This window comes from Poromitra crassiceps, assembly GCF_964638095.1.
Source record: "Poromitra crassiceps genome assembly, chromosome: 18".
Taxonomy (NCBI): Eukaryota; Metazoa; Chordata; class Actinopteri; order Beryciformes; family Melamphaidae; genus Poromitra; species Poromitra crassiceps.
Window position 1 is genome coordinate 7,946,299 of NC_139636.1, and position 16,868 is coordinate 7,963,166.

Sequence of the window (16,868 nt, forward strand, 5' to 3'; positions counted from 1 at the left end):
CACACACACACACACACACACACACACACAGACACACACACACACACACAGACACACACACACACACACAGACACACACACACAGACACACACACACACACACACACACACACACACACACACACACACACACACACACACACACACACACACACACACACACACACACACACACACACACACACAATCTGGGTTCCCAGATTGCTGCTGATATTGCTGAGTGATAATTACTTATTATCTACTCACCCCCATGCAAATTTCACCTGACCTGGTCAAAGTAGATAATGATAATTGACACACCATATTAATTTTGGAGTAAACTATTTAAAATTCCATTGTAATCTTTTATTAATTGTTTTTGAACTCCCTGTTATGGTTTATATTTATGTTATCTTGCTTTAATAAGCAATTGATTTCATTTTAGCTGTTTATTTTATTCTTTTTATTTTATTCACTCTAAAGCACTTTCGCTGTTTTGAAAAGTGCTATATTAATAAAGATGGTGATGACTGATGATTAATATTATTATGAATAATTATATTGTAGCTGAACTCCGTTATATTGTCTCCCAGAATCCCCTGCGCCTCAGATTTACCATGGGTCACGTGGTACTGTCACTGAGGCGGAAATGAAAGTTAACTAGCGACAGCAGCTGAGCACAGCCGAAAAAGGTACGAGAAAACCAGAATTTACGCCTAATGTATTAGCGTGTCAATAGATGTGACGTGTTCCGACGTGAACTATGTAATTGACCACGCCGTTTTATTAGTCGCTAGTTGATAAGAACGGGTTTTATTGTCATGTCCTTTTGTAAAAAACCCTCGGAGGTTGCTAGCTTTATCTTTGTCAAGTTAGCCAGAGTAAGCCAGGCTGAGACAGGAAGTCCACTGATTGTGCCTTCAAAGTAAATAAATAAATACATAGAAACGGTCGTAGTAGGGTGGGAAAGAAGAATGATGAACGTCCTTAAATGTAAATAAATGTAGTCTTTGTTTTCACTTTCGCCCTTTGTATTAGCCAGAAAACTTTACAACATGCATTTGTTAGTAGAGTTGCAGGTTGAGATTTTTAACCGGAAGTGGTGTTGTTTTTCTTTGCTAGCTTGATGCTGGTGCATAAAAATACCTTGATCATCTTCCGTGTTTGTGTTTTGTGCGCAGCAGCCAAGGGTATTTAAATACGGGCACAATGAAATCTGGTCATCTGCGACACCTAAATCCGCAGTAGTTTAGGTGAGGGGTCGCTTTAGCCAGTGGGTTTGTAACGCTGCGTGACCAGTCGGCTCGCTGTCTGGGGATGCTGTCCGCTTTTGTTGTTGTGGTAGCTTTCATGTGTTTACATGCAGCAAGGAGACACGTCCGAGGTACTCATCCGACTAATACAAGATTAAGCATTCGCCTTTATCATGGTCAGGTAAACCCATTGCCATGCGTGGCCTGGCGTCGTTGACTGGTTTTAGATTGAGATACCACCAGCAGTAGTCACCTTGGCAGTACAGTAGGTAACGTTACATACAGCTAAGATGGGGCTGTCTTCTGGATCTCTCCTCCCCTAGGAGAAAGGTGAAACTCAGCTATAGCCTCGAGAGAACATGTCAGTATTGGCTGTGCATTGTCTTTCAATAATGTATATCACCTCATTGAATACAATAGGCTGCATCCCTGACTTTGCTCAAGGTGGTATGTCAGGGTTTGACTGAAGGTTATGGTACCTGCTGCAAATGATGCTACTGATTGGACAAACTTGACATATTTGCTGTTGCTCTAATGATTCATGTACGATGGCTTGCTATTCCGACACCTTGTTTGGAAGGGTTCTTTTATGGTCTGTGTGTGTGTGGTATAATAAGTGACAATATTCTGTGTGTGTGTGTGTGTGTGTGTGTGCGTGTGTGCGTCTAAGAGCTGTGATGCCATGGCAGCTGCCAGCGTGACCAGACCTGGCAGTGCCCAGACCACCGAAAAGTCTCAGTTGACCTTGAAAGGTAATTTTTTTTTTTTTTTTTTATGTTTAAGGCCGCACTGATACATGTGCCTGGTGGCCTGTAAAAACCCTTCACATGGTGGGAATTTGACATTTTAATTTTTGACATTTCCATAAATTAGAAACTCTCCCCTATAACTTTTTGAATAACTGAGATGGCTCTCTCAGATCAAAAGTTACGAGTATTATAATGTGTTGTGTGTCTAAAAGTAAAAGGTGATCAAAATGGCTTTAAACATTCCACAACATTGTATTTCCTACAGTGGCATTCCACCAAAACCATAAAAATAAATACTTTCCCTTTTGTTTTATGAAAACAATTATTCACCATGATGTACTGCAGAGATGAAAGTAACCAAATCACTCAAAATCTCAAAATAGCTGCAAAACTCATTTTCAACCTTCTTTTGCTCATTGCCACCAATGTGCAGCAGCGACATGTGAAGGGTTTCTGCAGGCCACTACACATATTGGTATGCAATATCATGGCCGACACAGTAACCGCAAAATATAGCAATACCGCGCTATTATAGACAAGCCAACCACGGTGGATGTCAAGCAACCGCCACAACCTCAATCTCATGTTTCTTTCACCCCATTTACACCTGGTTTGTAAATGTGACCTGTATCCGGATAAGTTATCTGGATGTTATCTGGATAAGGAAAAATGCATGCTAATGCAAGGTGTAAACACATCGTGATCAGGAGGATGTGATCAGATCTTCCTGACCACATCTGGAGGTAGTCTGGCTCACATTGTGTTCAGATCTTTTACACCCCATTTACACCTGCTTTTTAAATGCGACCATTATCCAGATAACTTATCCGGATACAGGTCACATTTAAAAACCAGGTGTAAATGCTGGGGTGTTCCCCCCCACCATGAGGCTAGGCACTTCTTGTTTTAAACTTCACTGTGTGTGACGTATTGATAAATAAATTAATAATGAAAACAATGAGTGTTTTGTTTCCCGCCAACTGTCTGTTCGCATCCGGATCTGCTGCTCAGTTTCAGTAATATCTTTTTTTAAGAGGGAAACAATGGCAGCTACTCTGGTCGCAAAACCAAAGCTAACTTCACCAGTTTGGGAACATTTCTGGTTTCAACCGAATGGAAAGGGAGAGCCAGCCAATTTAGAGGAGGCAATGTTTCCTGCTTCCAATTATTTATGCATTGATGTCCTAATCACATCCCTTGTTTGGGTTTGATTGGAAAATGCTTTTGTCTCTGAGAAGCTCTTGAGATGATTAAACAGAAAATGGTGGACAGAGTCTTGGAGCAAATTCCGGCTATCAAGAGAGTTTTGGACGACCGTCCGACCGACGACGGCAGCATCATCTAATTGGGAGCTGGCAGGAGTCAGGACATGGCTGTCCTTGAAGGAGGACGGAGGGAGCGCTGCCAGTGCATCAGCAGTTGGAGATGAAGAGTCCTCCTCTGCGCAAGCGGTGGTGCCACCTGCAGCAAAACAGAAGACTCTTGGACACCTGCTGAAGTCACTGACAACCATCCCAGCGTCCAGAGTCCAGCGTCCAGCGTCCATACCTAAGAGAGCTGAACATACCTAACTCACGTGCTACTGTACCTACATGAGGAGCCGAGCCCATAGACTCCAATGCAGATCCACTCGCCTGGTGGTGCGACAACCAGGGTAGATTTCCTCTGCTCTCCAAATGAGCCCACAAGTACCTGTGCATTTTTGCCACGACTACACCATTACAGAGAGGTTGTAGTGCTGCCGGGAACTGAACATTGTTACTCCTCTCTGATCCTCTCAAACCACATAAGGTTACGGCTGCACAATTAATCCATATCGGAATCGTAATATGGCCAACTGCAATAGGCAAAGTATAGCGAGACCGATATCGATATACCGAACGATATTCTTATATTATACACAATGGCGGCTAATGCTATCACTGCTCAATGCTAACTACCCACTCCTTCTTCTGTTTAGTCCAAACAAACCGGAAATGTAAAACACATAATTTCCCAGGAAAGAGCTACCGTACAATGGGAAAGCTCTCATGATCTGGATAGGTTGAATTACCGATAGTGAGTAGGAAAACAGCCATTTATTGATCTCAAAATGTTGTGGATTATTGCTTTAATTATAACATCTTTCTGAATGATAAAAGTAATAATGAATTAATCGTCAGAATGATCATTATTAATAGTGAAAATGATGCTCCATCTATCTAACGTCTACATACCCTGAGCCGCTGCCTCGCTCGTTAAAGTAAGTTGAGCAATTTTGCAAGTAAGAACTGATTCCCAAGTGAAGAGCTCTTCTCCTGCCCCAGCAGGAGCAGCTTGATGTGAGCTTGTATCTGTTTTTCCAGGATCTCATCCTATACAAAACACATTGTCTTCATGTTAGTAATCAACTGGGGAAGTTTCATGATGATATCTATTCATTAAAAATGTTACCCTATTCATCGGAATTTGGGGCCTCCTCTTGGGACACCATCTTGGATTCTTCAGAGAGGGTCCAAGGTCTAACCACCATGATCTCTCAAAATCCTGAGGGAAACACTGTTGTGTGCATGTGCGAGTGAGCAATAGCATGTTACTGTTATAAATCTACTTTATTGGAAATGCTATATGGAGTATGGTTATTTTCATCTGTATCATATCACAGTTAGAAATTCTAGTATTGTGACAACCCTACCCAAAACCATGGTGCATATTCCTAAATGGGCCAAAGAAGACATACAAAGTAACTGCACCTGTACTTACCCAAACAGGCCTGCATCTAACTAACCAGGCTTATTTCCCCCCCAAACAGTCACAACTTCTGGATTTCATCCAGCATTGTCCTCCTGCGCTCTGATTCATCTCCTCCTCTTCCCTCAAAAACAACCCCCCTCCTCTACCACTCTGTTGAAATGTCTTCACTCGTCCTGTGCTGGCTGGCCCTCTTCCACCTCTGTGTCACGTGACTTCCCTCTCCCGTCCAGAGGTGTGTCACGTGACTCCCCTCTCCCGTCCAGAGGGCCACAGATGAGTCACATGGTGTCTCGCTCGCCAGATGTTGATGAGTTCAAAGACCGCAAGTTCGCTGATGGAGAAACTCAGGAACGGAGACGGCACTTTCTTTATTCATTCAGGCATCACTCATCGTCTCCCTCAGGCGCACCTCGAGACAGTCTTTGAAGTCTCGCGCGCCTCGAGTTCCGCGATACGACAGCGATTCGGGAAGTCTAGATTGGCTCTCGTATGACTGACACATGCCAGGACAGGATCCCCCTGCTGGCCGACAACAGTTCAAAGGCGCTAAGCCTGTGTGAGCCCTAGCTGTCAACTTTTACAAGCCCCCCCTCTCCTCTCCTCTCTGCTCTTCCCTCAGGCTGACAAGCCCCCCTCTCCTCTCTGCTCTTCCCTCAGGCAGACAAGCCTCCCTCTCCTCTCCTCTCTTCCCTCAGGCTGACAAGCCCCCCTCTCCTCTCCTCTCTTCCCTCAGGCTGACAAGCCCCCCTCTCCTCTCTGCTCTTCCCTCAGGCTGACAAGCCCCCCTCTCCTCTCCTCTCTGCTCTTCCCTCAGGCTGACAAGCCCCCCTCTCCTCTCCTCTCTGCTCTTCCCTCAGGCTGACAAGCCCCCCTCTCCTCTCCTCTCCGCTCTTCCCTCAGGCTGACAAGCCCCCCTCTCCTCTCCTCTACGCTCTTCCCTCAGGCTGACAAGCCCCCCTCTCCTCTCTGCTCTTCCCTCAGGCTGACAAGCCCCCCTCTCCTCTCCTCTCCTCTCTGCTCTTCCCTCAGGCTGACAAGCCCCCCTCTCCTCTCCGCTCTTCCCTCAGGCTGACAAGCCCCCCTCTCCTCTCTGCTCTTCCCTCAGGCTGACAAGCCCCCCTCTCCTCTCCTCTCCTCTCCTCTCTGCTCTTCCCTCAGGCTGACAAGCCCCCCTCTCCTCTCCTCTCCGCTCTTCCCTCAGGCTGACAAGCCCCCCTCTCCTCTCCTCTCCTCTCCGCTCTTCCCTCAGGCTGACAAGCCCCCCTCTCCTCTCTGCTCTTCCCTCAGGCTGACAAGCCCCCCTCTCCTCTCCTCTCCTCTCTGCTCTTCCCTCAGGCTGACAAGCCCCCCTCTCCTCTCCACTCTTCCCTCAGGCTGACAAGCCCCCCTCTCCTCTCTGCTCTTCCCTCAGGCTGACAAGCCCCCCTCTCCTCTCCTCTCCTCTCCTCTCCTCTCTTCCCTCAGGCTGACAAGCCCCCCTCTCCTCTCTGCTCTTCCCTCAGGCTGACAAGCCCCCCTCTCCTCTCCTCTCCTCTCCTCTCCTCTCCTCTCCTCTCCTCTCCTCTCCTCTCTGCTCTTCCCTCAGGCTGACAAGCCCCCCTCTCCTCTCCTCTCCTCTCCTCTCCTCTCCTCTCCTCTCCTCTCTGCTCTTCCCTCAGGCTGACAAGCCCCCCTCTCCTCTCCTCTCTGCTCTTCCCTCAGGCTGACAAGCCCCCCTCTCCTCTCCTCTCTTCCCTCAGGCTGACAAGCCCCCCTCTCCTCTCCTCTCTTCCCTCAGGCTGACAAGCCCCCCTCTCCTCTCTGCTCTTCCCTCAGGCTGACAAGCCCCCCTCTCCTCTCCTCTCTGCTCTTCCCTCAGGCTGACAAGCCCCCCTCTCCTCTCTGCTCTTCCCTCAGGCTGACAAGCCCCCCTCTCCTCTCCTCTCCTCTCCTCTCCTCTCCTCTCCTCTCCTCTCCTCTCCTCTCCTCTCCTCTCCTCTCCTCTCTGCTCTTCCCTCAGGCTGACAAGCCCCCCTCTCCTCTCCTCTCCTCTCCTCTCTTCCCTCAGGCTGACATGAGTTGCCTCGATGCTTCTGTAACAGGCATCACATCTCAGCCTTGTCAGGACTGTGTACTTCTGCTCTTAGTCATGGCCTAAGTCTAAAGGGAATGGAAGTGTTGTGAAAGTGAATGGAAGGGAAGTTAGTAGTACCTTGGATGATTTTCACTCTTCCACTAGAGGGCGATCGTGTTTACTTTTCGGCTGTTTGCTCGCCCGGCCACCATCAGTTCAGTGATGCTGCCTGCCAGATCCAAATACTGTGAAAAACTGCACCCAGTGACTAGTCTCAACCTTGGAGGAGAACAGATAAGTCATTCCACACTGTTGACAGACAGTTGATCATAACGGACTGTTCAACAGTGCTGTGGAATAATGACAAACAGAAAATGTTTCCACACTGTGTGTTGATCATATCATGATCTCTCATGATCAGTAATGATCAGCACTGTCTGGCAAACATGACTTCAAACATTTTCTCCTCCTGACAAGAGTGTTGGCACAGAAGTGGGCAGTTAACAATAATAGCGTTTATCGTAAACATGGCATTATCCTTCTTTGCTGATGAGTAATCTAAACCCTTGTCGTGACCTTTTGACCTTTTAAAAACACACACAAAAACTGTTACTGCTGTTTGCGTTTGCCAGGCAGAATGTGCTTATCATTACTTATGCACACCGCTAAGGCGCTTTAGGCGAAGTGGTGCTCTGCTAGTTTGCCTAACTTTGGTTAGACAAAAATGTGCCTATTTTATTCTTTTATATTAGTTTTTTGTATTCTATGTCATGCATGAACCAGTGTTAAAGGAAGCATCCCTATGCGTTTCCTTCAATATTCTGATTGTGTGTGTGTGTGTGTGTGTCCAGTGGTCTCAGCCAAGCCTCAGTCTCCCAAGCTGCCAAACCGTCACTCTCGGCTCAGCTCCTTCGTGGAGGTGACAGCCGACGGCCTGACCAGCGAAACCAAAAAAACAGGCAAACGCAGCGGACACCTCGAGCTGCAGTGGAACGAGGACCTCACCCTGTGAGAGCGCACCCGCACACACACACACACACACACACACACAATGTTATTTACTGTTATAAAATCTATTTTTGGTTGTGTGTGAACTTGAGTACACAAGATATACAAGCCAGTTAATTGTTTCCTGAGTTGCAGTAATTAAGCTTCTCTCATTGTGTTGCTATATATTGTTGTACCAAAAAGTACCAAAATATCCTTGTCCACTACATTGCTGAAATATTATTTCAGTAGAAATTAAATGAATGCAATAAAATTCTAGTTACTGTAGGTAAACATAAAATATGTCTCATTTAAAATGCACAGTAGACGTTACTTAATAAAAAAAACACACACACACACACACACACACACACACACAGACACCTTTGAGTCAATGGCCTGTTATACACTTTTAGTTGGGTGTCAAAGGCTTTGACACTCAATTAACAAGGATAAGAGGACAGAGTTTAAACGAGGTTATTGTACTAGAAAAAGAACAAAACGAAGAGTGTATAAACAAAGACAAGCATGGATTAACACACCAATTTAGCGATGTGTTGGTTGGTGGTGGTTTTTGTACACAGCATGCCAACATACAACTGTTCATTGTATTGTTTAACGGTGTGTGTGTGTGTGTGTGTGTGTGTGTGTGTGGCACAGTAACGTGACTCCTCAGAGTCGGCTGGATCTGAAGCTGTGGAGCTGCCACACCCTGAGGAAGGAGCTCCTGGGCAGCGCCACCATAGACCTGCTGGACACACTCAGGACGCACCATGGCAAGAGTAAGGCTATATACCACAGATGCCCACCACAAGCCATTTACTGCAAGTCCAAGTCAAGTCTCAGTCTTTTGAACTAGAGTCCAAGTCAAGTCTCAAGTCTTTGAGGGGTAAATCTTTTTTTTTTTTTTTTTAATATTTATGAGCAATCAGCATCAAATGAACGTGACCATAAATTTATTTATAAAGTGTAACTTTGTCAAAAACTTTACTTTTGTCAAAAACTTCGTAGACTTTGGGGGCTATGTTACGCCTGCTTCCCAGCTAGCTAATAAGATAACATGGCTGGTACCTACACATACATATATTTGTTTGGATATTGTCTAGTTTCCGCCAATACCAGAAGCTCCGCTCTAGCTTAAAGTTGAGCTGAAATTATTTCTTTTCTATTTTAGATCACATCCCTGGGTATTCAGTGCACCTATTTAATAATGTATGCAAAAAAAACACACACACTCAATTTTTTTTTTGTTTTTCACACTTTTTCACATGAAAAGTTCAATTTTCAGAATTTTCAGGATTAGTTGCGAGAGGGCGTTGAGTAGCACTTCCTAAATCTCTCGTCTTGCAGTGTTGAGTCATATCTTGCACTGCTTGCACAGTAGCCCACTGTATGTGACCCAAAAAAACGTCCACACAGCAGAATGTGAACTCTTTGACACTACGATCACAGGGGGCTGGATAACCCTATCCACTGCTGGATTCATATTCTCCTTTTTATTTGTCCTACTATTATTGACACAACTTTTGTGTCACTGTCTGTCGCTGGCTTTATTTTCTCTCTTTCTCTCTCTTTTTTTATATTTTATTTTAAAATTTAACAATATATATGAACAAAAATGAACAAGCTCACAGTAACGAAAAAAAAAGGAAAAAAAAACATACATATATCAACAGTTATCATAATGTGGTGCTACCATCAATATAAGGTGCTTATATATGTGCTTATATAAGCACATATAAGGTGCTTATATATGTAAGAGATGTCGCGCGTGGGGTCCCACGCAAGGCGTCCAACAGAAACCAGCCATTCAAGTCACCCACCGCCCCTAACCTCGTCAAGGTCGGCTAGAAACGGGTCCCCAAATAGTTAGAAACTTTTTAAGTGAGTTGGTTCTCAAGGATCTGAGCCTCTCCATCCAGAGATCATGTCTGTCAACCACAGTTGGAAAGAAGGTGAAGAGGGGGACTTCCATTCTTTCAGAATTAGTTTTTTGGCAACAGTTGTCCCCAGTGTCAGAGACTGTTGCACAGATGTGGGGAAGCCCAGAGAGTTCTCCGAGCAGCCGAAGATGGTGACTTCTGCCTCTGGCTGAAGGGTAATTTTGTAGGCCTTTACCAGTCAAATATTTTGGCCCAGAATCCCGACAGTGAAGGGCAGAACCAGAAGGCATGAGACAGAGTGCCCTCTGACACCTGACGCCTGTCACACAGTGGAGAGACAGAGGGGAAGAACTTGTGCAACTTGTGCTTAGAATGGTGAAGACGATGAGCTTCTCTCTTTCTCTTCACTGACTGCTCCGCCTCCTCGCTGCAATGTGCTCACTTCCTCACGAAAGTAGGAGTGCTTGTTTTGTTGCAGCTGATGTCCCGAATGAAAATGCGTCAGAATCGATGTCCTGTAGAACTGAGATCGGCGCTAGGTATGAATCGAGGTTGCGGTATTATTTCGATTAATCATGCAGCCCTATTGTTGTAATATTGAATGTTGATGATGTTTGTATGTTTTTTTCTTTCTTTTCTTTTCCTGTGTCTGAGTTTGTTTTGTCTTGTTTGTGTACTGCTCTATTAAAAAATAGAAAATAAAATATTGAAAAAAAAATCGTGCAACAAAGAAAAAATGTATACAAATAATAAGGCTAATTTACAAAACCGTTAATTTCAAGGCATCTCAAAACTTTTCGCGGCTCACCTCCGACCCCATAAACAAATTCGGAGGCCAAATAATCCGTTCTCACAGCAGCTATAGCGATAATGTTCCAACATTCATGACTGAAACGAATGCAGGGGAAACACAGGAAGCTCTACACAGCATCTGAAACAGGTTGCAGCATTTTCACTATTACAGGTTTCAAGGAGCTGTCCATCAGCGCCACACAGACATCAGAAATCGTTAATTGCTGTCTGCAATTAACGAACAATTCATTACTAATTAAATAACGGCATCATGGAGAAATGCATTCTCATACATAACAACCTGACATACAATGTCACAGGAGCCAGACAAAACCGAAACATCAAACAAGCCAAAAAAATTAACGAATAACTCATTACTAATTAAATAACATCAAAACAAGCCAAAATCAACAAATAATTCATTACTAATTGAATTAACAGCCTCATAGAGAAATGCATTCTCATCAATCTGACATACAAGTCACAGGATCCAGACAAAAAAAACGACTCTCTCGTGTGCTTTGTATCAGCTGTTCTGACACCTTCTCTGCTACGTCCTCAATTCTGCACTTGACTGTTATCCGACAATCAGATGAGGTTGATACTAGGCAGCACCGCCTTCTCTCCCAACATCACCTCCACCATCTGTCTTGCTGTGGGAAAAATGACATTTTCCCCGATGGTGTGCAGTTTCCCCCGCATCGTCTATGAGTTGGGAGAGCAGATAGGATGTCTCCACTGCCTCTGTGTTCTCGCTGCCCATGCATGTTGCCTCAGTGACTTTCTTCTTGCTCTGATGTTCCCTGAGCTTGTTCTCAAAAACATCCAAGTGGCTTGGTTACATGCTGTCCATGCTTTTTACATGGCTCGTGTTTTACAAATGATTCGGCGGCCCACTTGCAATACCACCGTGGATCACCAGAGGGCCGCGGCCCACAGGTTGGGAATCGCTGATATAATATACATAACAAATGAGAAGAGCATGAAGAGTTTACAGGATGTGCAAAGAAGAGGGCATCATATGGCTTGACTGGTGAGACGTTCCACTCTTTTGACACACAGAGCTGTTTCAGAAACCACCTTTTGAGATGAACGAAGCACTCTTGATCTTTTATTTATTTTATATTATTTTTTTCAAATGGATGAAAACACATTCAAGCCTTTTTCGGGTCAGGTGTTGCTCAGCTGATCCTCCCTGTGGTGAGGACCCTCTCAGCAGGATGAACCCTCTCAGCAGATCTGAGCGTGGCAGATGATCTACACCAGGAATACTTCTCATTTGAGAGGAATAACAGACGATGTGGCGTCGGCACGGGTGCAAATAAGTACAGTTACACCCGTCGCTGTGTTTCAGGAGCTTTTTCGTGTACTTTTTGAGTACGTTTTGAAATCGGTCATTTTACTTTGCACTTTGTTCCATTTTAAATGACATAAGGTGAAATGTAGTAACTGCACTTCTAGTGGAAGAGTAGGATATTGCGGTTCTCTTTCCACCCCCCGCTGTTGTGAATGTTTGTATGCTAATGCAGCCAACCCAACTGACATGAATCAAATGGCCTAAATCGCTCTTTTTCACTTTGCTTCTTTTCTTTCTCACCAATCTCTCTCTCCCTAACTCTCTCATTTTCTACTAACTCTCTCCCCCTCTCTCTCTTTCCCTCTCCCTCTCTCTCTCTCCCTAACTCTTATTTTCTACCAACTCTCCCCCCCTCTCTTTCCCTCTCTCTCTCTCTCCCTCCCTCTCTCTCTGCCCTCCCGCTCCCTCCCTCTCTCCCTCCCTCCCTCTCTCTCTCTCTCTCTCTCTCTCTCTCTCTCTCCCTCTCCCTCCCTCCCTCTCTCTCCCTCCCCCTCTCTCTCTCTCTCCCTCCCTCCCTCTCTCTCTCTCCCTCTCTCTCTCCCTCTCTCTCTCTCTCCCTCTCCCTCTCTCTCTCCCTCTCCCTCTATCTCTCTCTCCCTCCCTCTCTCTCTCTCTCTCTCTCTCTCTCTCTCTCTGCCCTCCCTCCTCCCTCCAGTGGAGAACGTCCAGCTGAGTCTGGTGCTGCAGACGGAGAACAAAGGCTCGGTTGTAGCGGGAGGCGAGCTCAACGTCTGTCTGGACGGCCTGGTTGTTGATCTGGGCTCCCTGCCCAATGGCAGCGCGGCAGCAGACAGTGAGTCCCGCCTTTACCACACACACTCTCTCTCACACACACACACACACACACACACACACTCTCTCACACACACACACACATAGAGGTAAAAGTGAATACACACAAATACACAAAGAAGCACCTAGAGAAGCACACACACATCGCAGCCGACGTGCACATATGTACCCCTGTTGCTGTGTGAAATCACTACAGTGTGTTTGATTTTCATGATTTTATGGCCTGAGAAAAGCAAGAAAAGAAGGAATTGACACACAAGTAACATAGGATGAAAATATGGTTACAGTAGCGAAAGAGTAATTCGCAATCGCTGCCGCCACATTATGCAAATTTCCAAAAATAGTTTTATCAGGCTGCTCCAACGCGGCCTCCAATTAAAAAACAACACCATATATTTATTGGTTTTGCATGTACCGTATACACTGTACATCATTCTTTTCATACATACATACATACGGTACATACATACATACATACGGTACATACATACATACATACATATACATCTTTTATAAACCTCCCTCCAATGAACATGTGGCACTAAATAAAAATAAAAAGGTCATTAAATAATTAAATAAAAGGAGTAAATAGATTATTATATTATATTATTTCACTATCAAATCAGCCTTCCAATGCCTCTTCAATGTCACAATTTTTTTACAAATTCCAAAAACATCTCCCAAATGCCATATAGAACTCAGCAGTCTTCTTCCAAATCATATAAGTGAGTTTCTCAAGAGCCAAACTTTGATGTGAGATTTTTCAACCATTGACCTATTATTTAAAGAGCAATTGACAGGGTACATGCCTAATATACACAAGTTAGAACATAGAGGTAATGAGGTGAGGAGGTAATCTGGGAGAAATAATTTATCACCGAACTCCAGAATCTTTGAATCCTCTACACTCCCACAAGCAGTGAAACAAAGTACCTTGATGACTACACTCATAAGTTACATGTATCAGGAATATTTGGATCAAATTTACTTAACTTTACCGGCATGACGTAGGTTCTCATTATCCAATTATATTGTCGGCCTTCAAATCTAGTTTGCTGGGACTCCGGCCCGGTATTGTGTTGTGTGTGTGTGTGTAAGGTATCGGTAGGTGGCGCTATGCCAAATAGCACGGAATTCGGTACTGAAGAACATCAGGTCCCCCTAAGCACATTCCCAGAGTTTGAAGTCGATCCGACGAATGGTTCTCGAGATAAACCACTTTTTGTGTTGCCAGTAGGTGGCGCTATGCCGAGTCTGTGTGTGTGGGGTGTGGGAGGGTGGCGTGGTATCGGTCGGCCGATGACAAAGTGACATCAGCCCGATGTCACTTTTGTGACACAAAACGTGACGCAAAACGTGACTGACAGACAGACACACCCGTCCACCTAGGCAATTTTATTATAGGATGCAGCAGGATGGCAGGGGCAGCCCACCCTACTCTGCCTCTGCCACCCTGCATTTAGAAACCGCCCCCTACCACCCCACTTTTAACCCATTTTAACACACACACACACACACACACACACACACTTGACATCCATGCCAAATTTCAGCCTCCTAGGACGAAAACTGTGGTCGCCAAAGGGCGATGAACTTTTTGCGGACCGACCGACCGACCGACCAACAGAGTGACTAGATCTGCTGGTCGCAGCTAGAGCATGTATGAAAGAAAAGTGTGTGGAAAAAGTGAACATTTTTAGAAAATGTATGTATGCAATAATAATTGACAAATGAGTTGAATTTCTTCAACCTTTGGGCTTATGATTATTATTATTATGATTATGAAAGCCTTTGAAAAGTCACTGGATCAACTCCAAAATGCATTGGTGGTCCAACTAATAATGAGGCTGGTTTGATCAGTTCCTGAAAAGTTGACATTTTGAAGCTAGGAGGTTTTTTTCACCCATCAGTGAAGAGATAGAAAAGTGAGCGTGTGCGCGCAAACACACACACACACACACACGCGCGAGCGCAAACATGCACGCACGGACACACACACACACACACACACACACACATTTCCCACAGGAATCCAGACAGCTTATTAATACAAAATGCACCACAATATTAAACCATTTCTCCTCCTCCTCTCACTCTTTCCCTTCCTCTTTCTCTTAAATGTTCGTTCAACATTGCCAACAACCACACACACACACACACACACACACACACACACACACACACACACACACACAGAGCAGCTTGTACAGTAGGATGTTTGTGTGCGTCTTTCAGTCTCTCCGCCCTGGGAATAATTTGGAAAAAGCCAAAGAGGTTGTACGTTCTGTAAATGACAGCTTTTCCACAGCCGCCTCTGAAGCCAGCTGCCTTGGCTTGACGCTCTTTGTCCCCGTGCAGATTGAGTCGAGTCTTTCGCATGGGGAGGTGAAGGCTGCGACAGATCAGATCTGGCCCACATGGGGAGGTGAAGGCTGCGACAGATCAGATCTGGCCCACATGCATGGGGAGGTGAAGGCTGCGACAGATCAGATCTGGCCCACATGCATCGGGAGGTGAAGGCTACGACAGATCAGATCTGGCCCACATGGGGAGGTGAAGGCTGCGACAGATCAGATCTGGCCCACATGGGGAGGTGAAGGCTGCGACAGATCAGATCTGGCCCACATGGGGAGGTGAAGGCTGCGACAGATCAGATCTGGCCCACATGCATGGGGAGGTGAAGGCTGCGACAGATCAGATCTGGTTCACATGGGGAGGTGAAGGCTGCGACAGATCAGATCTGGCCCACATGGGGAGGTGAAGGCTGCGACAGATCAGATCTGGCCCACATGGGGAGGTGAAGGCTGCGACAGATCAGATCTGGCCCACATGGGGAGGTGAAGGCTGCGACAGATCAGATCTGGTTCACATGGGGAGGTGAAGGCTGCGACAGATCAGATCTGGCCCACATGGGGAGATGAAGGCTGCGACAGATCAGATCTGGCCCACATCGGGAGCTGAAGGCTGCGACAGATCAGATCTGGCCCACATGGGGAGGTGAAGGCTGCGACAGATCAGATCTGGTCCACATGGGGAGGCGAAGGCTGCGACAGATCAGATCTGGTCCACATGGGGAGGTGAAGGCTGCGACAGATCAGATCTGGCCCACATGGGGAGGTGAAGGCTGCGACAGATCAGATCTGGTTCACATGGGGAGGCGAAGGCTGCGACAGATCAGATCTGGCCCACATGGGGAGGTGAAGGCTGCGACAGATCAGGAGCAGACGTGGACGATTCTGAATCGATTCACAAATGTCAAAAATCTGTTTTAATAAGGTGATGTTGACCGGACGAAAAAGGTAACTGCGAGGGCAGGGCAGCACCCAGACACTCTTCAGTGAACACATGCTAAAGTTGCTTCTGTACTTTTGGGTTATCTTGTCAATAAATCCATGTATCTTGTAGTTCAGCTTGGAAAAAAAGCCAGTGGAGAACACTTATAATATCAATATGTGAGTGACATTTGTATATATTTGCTGACATTTTGTAATGTAAAAACAACAACAACAAAGAACTTGTTAAAGTGGAGCTGAAATGACTTTTCCAGGGTCTGTGATTCCTTATGCTATATCTTCCCAGTGACAGAGGGTAGAGAGTTAGCACATAACGTGTGGAGGAGTTTGATTTGACCGGTGGAAAGTGGGCGTGTCTGGGATTAGGGACTGGAGTTGAGTGCGAGGGGCGATGCAGGCAGGCGAGTGCTCTGTGCCCGGACAAATCTGAAACCTAGCGGTCACTTTCAATGTCGCTCTTATGTACAAACACAATATCATGTCAATACAGCCCTGTGCACTGTGTGTTCCACTCGCCTTGAAGCGTCCGTCGAGCCGCGGTAAATAACGATAATCCTGGAATGTGAGTTAAGGAGCCTGTTATGTCCTTGGCATTCTACATAACATGAAGACATTACTGTTAGTTTTATTTTGAATGTTACATACTTATTGGCTAGGGATATTATGGGCTAGAAAACTCTGCCCATGTAGGTAGGTACTAGGTAGCCATGTTGCCTGAATTTTCTCGTAGCCATGAAGATTGATTGACAGCTGTCATGTCATATCAAATTGGGTTCAAATGTCATAGTCTACTCATCTGACATCAGGATACTGTAGAGTTCATTGTGAATTAATTCAGTATGGTTGACTTGATGTGAAAAACCAAAGAAATCTGATTTAGAAATTAGTTAAATAGGTGCACTGTGTAACCAGGGATGTGACCTAAAATAGAAGAGAAGTCATTTTTTATTTCAGCTAGACTGAAAAAATCCAGTGGTTGCAAGCACTTTTTATGCCT

The 16,868-nt window shown here is 45.5% G+C and overlaps 1 protein-coding gene across 3 annotated transcripts in view; it reads left to right on the forward strand.

Moving 5' to 3' along the window:
* Window positions 1-618: 618 nt before the first annotated feature.
* The window catches only part of wwp2 (WW domain containing E3 ubiquitin protein ligase 2), a 71,249-nt gene continuing 54,999 nt past the window's right edge, over window positions 619-16,868 (forward strand). For all 3 annotated transcript variants that reach the window (XR_014553520.1, XM_083655202.1, XM_083655203.1), the window contains exons 1-5: window positions 619-671; window positions 1,903-1,984; window positions 7,619-7,775; window positions 8,415-8,536; window positions 12,442-12,579. Coding sequence is in view for 2 of the 3 variants with exons in the window: in XM_083655202.1 (XP_083511328.1) it covers window positions 1,915-1,984; window positions 7,619-7,775; window positions 8,415-8,536; window positions 12,442-12,579 (487 nt within the window). In the remaining variant the exon portion in view is untranslated. The remainder of the gene's footprint in view (window positions 672-1,902; window positions 1,985-7,618; window positions 7,776-8,414; window positions 8,537-12,441; window positions 12,580-16,868) is intronic.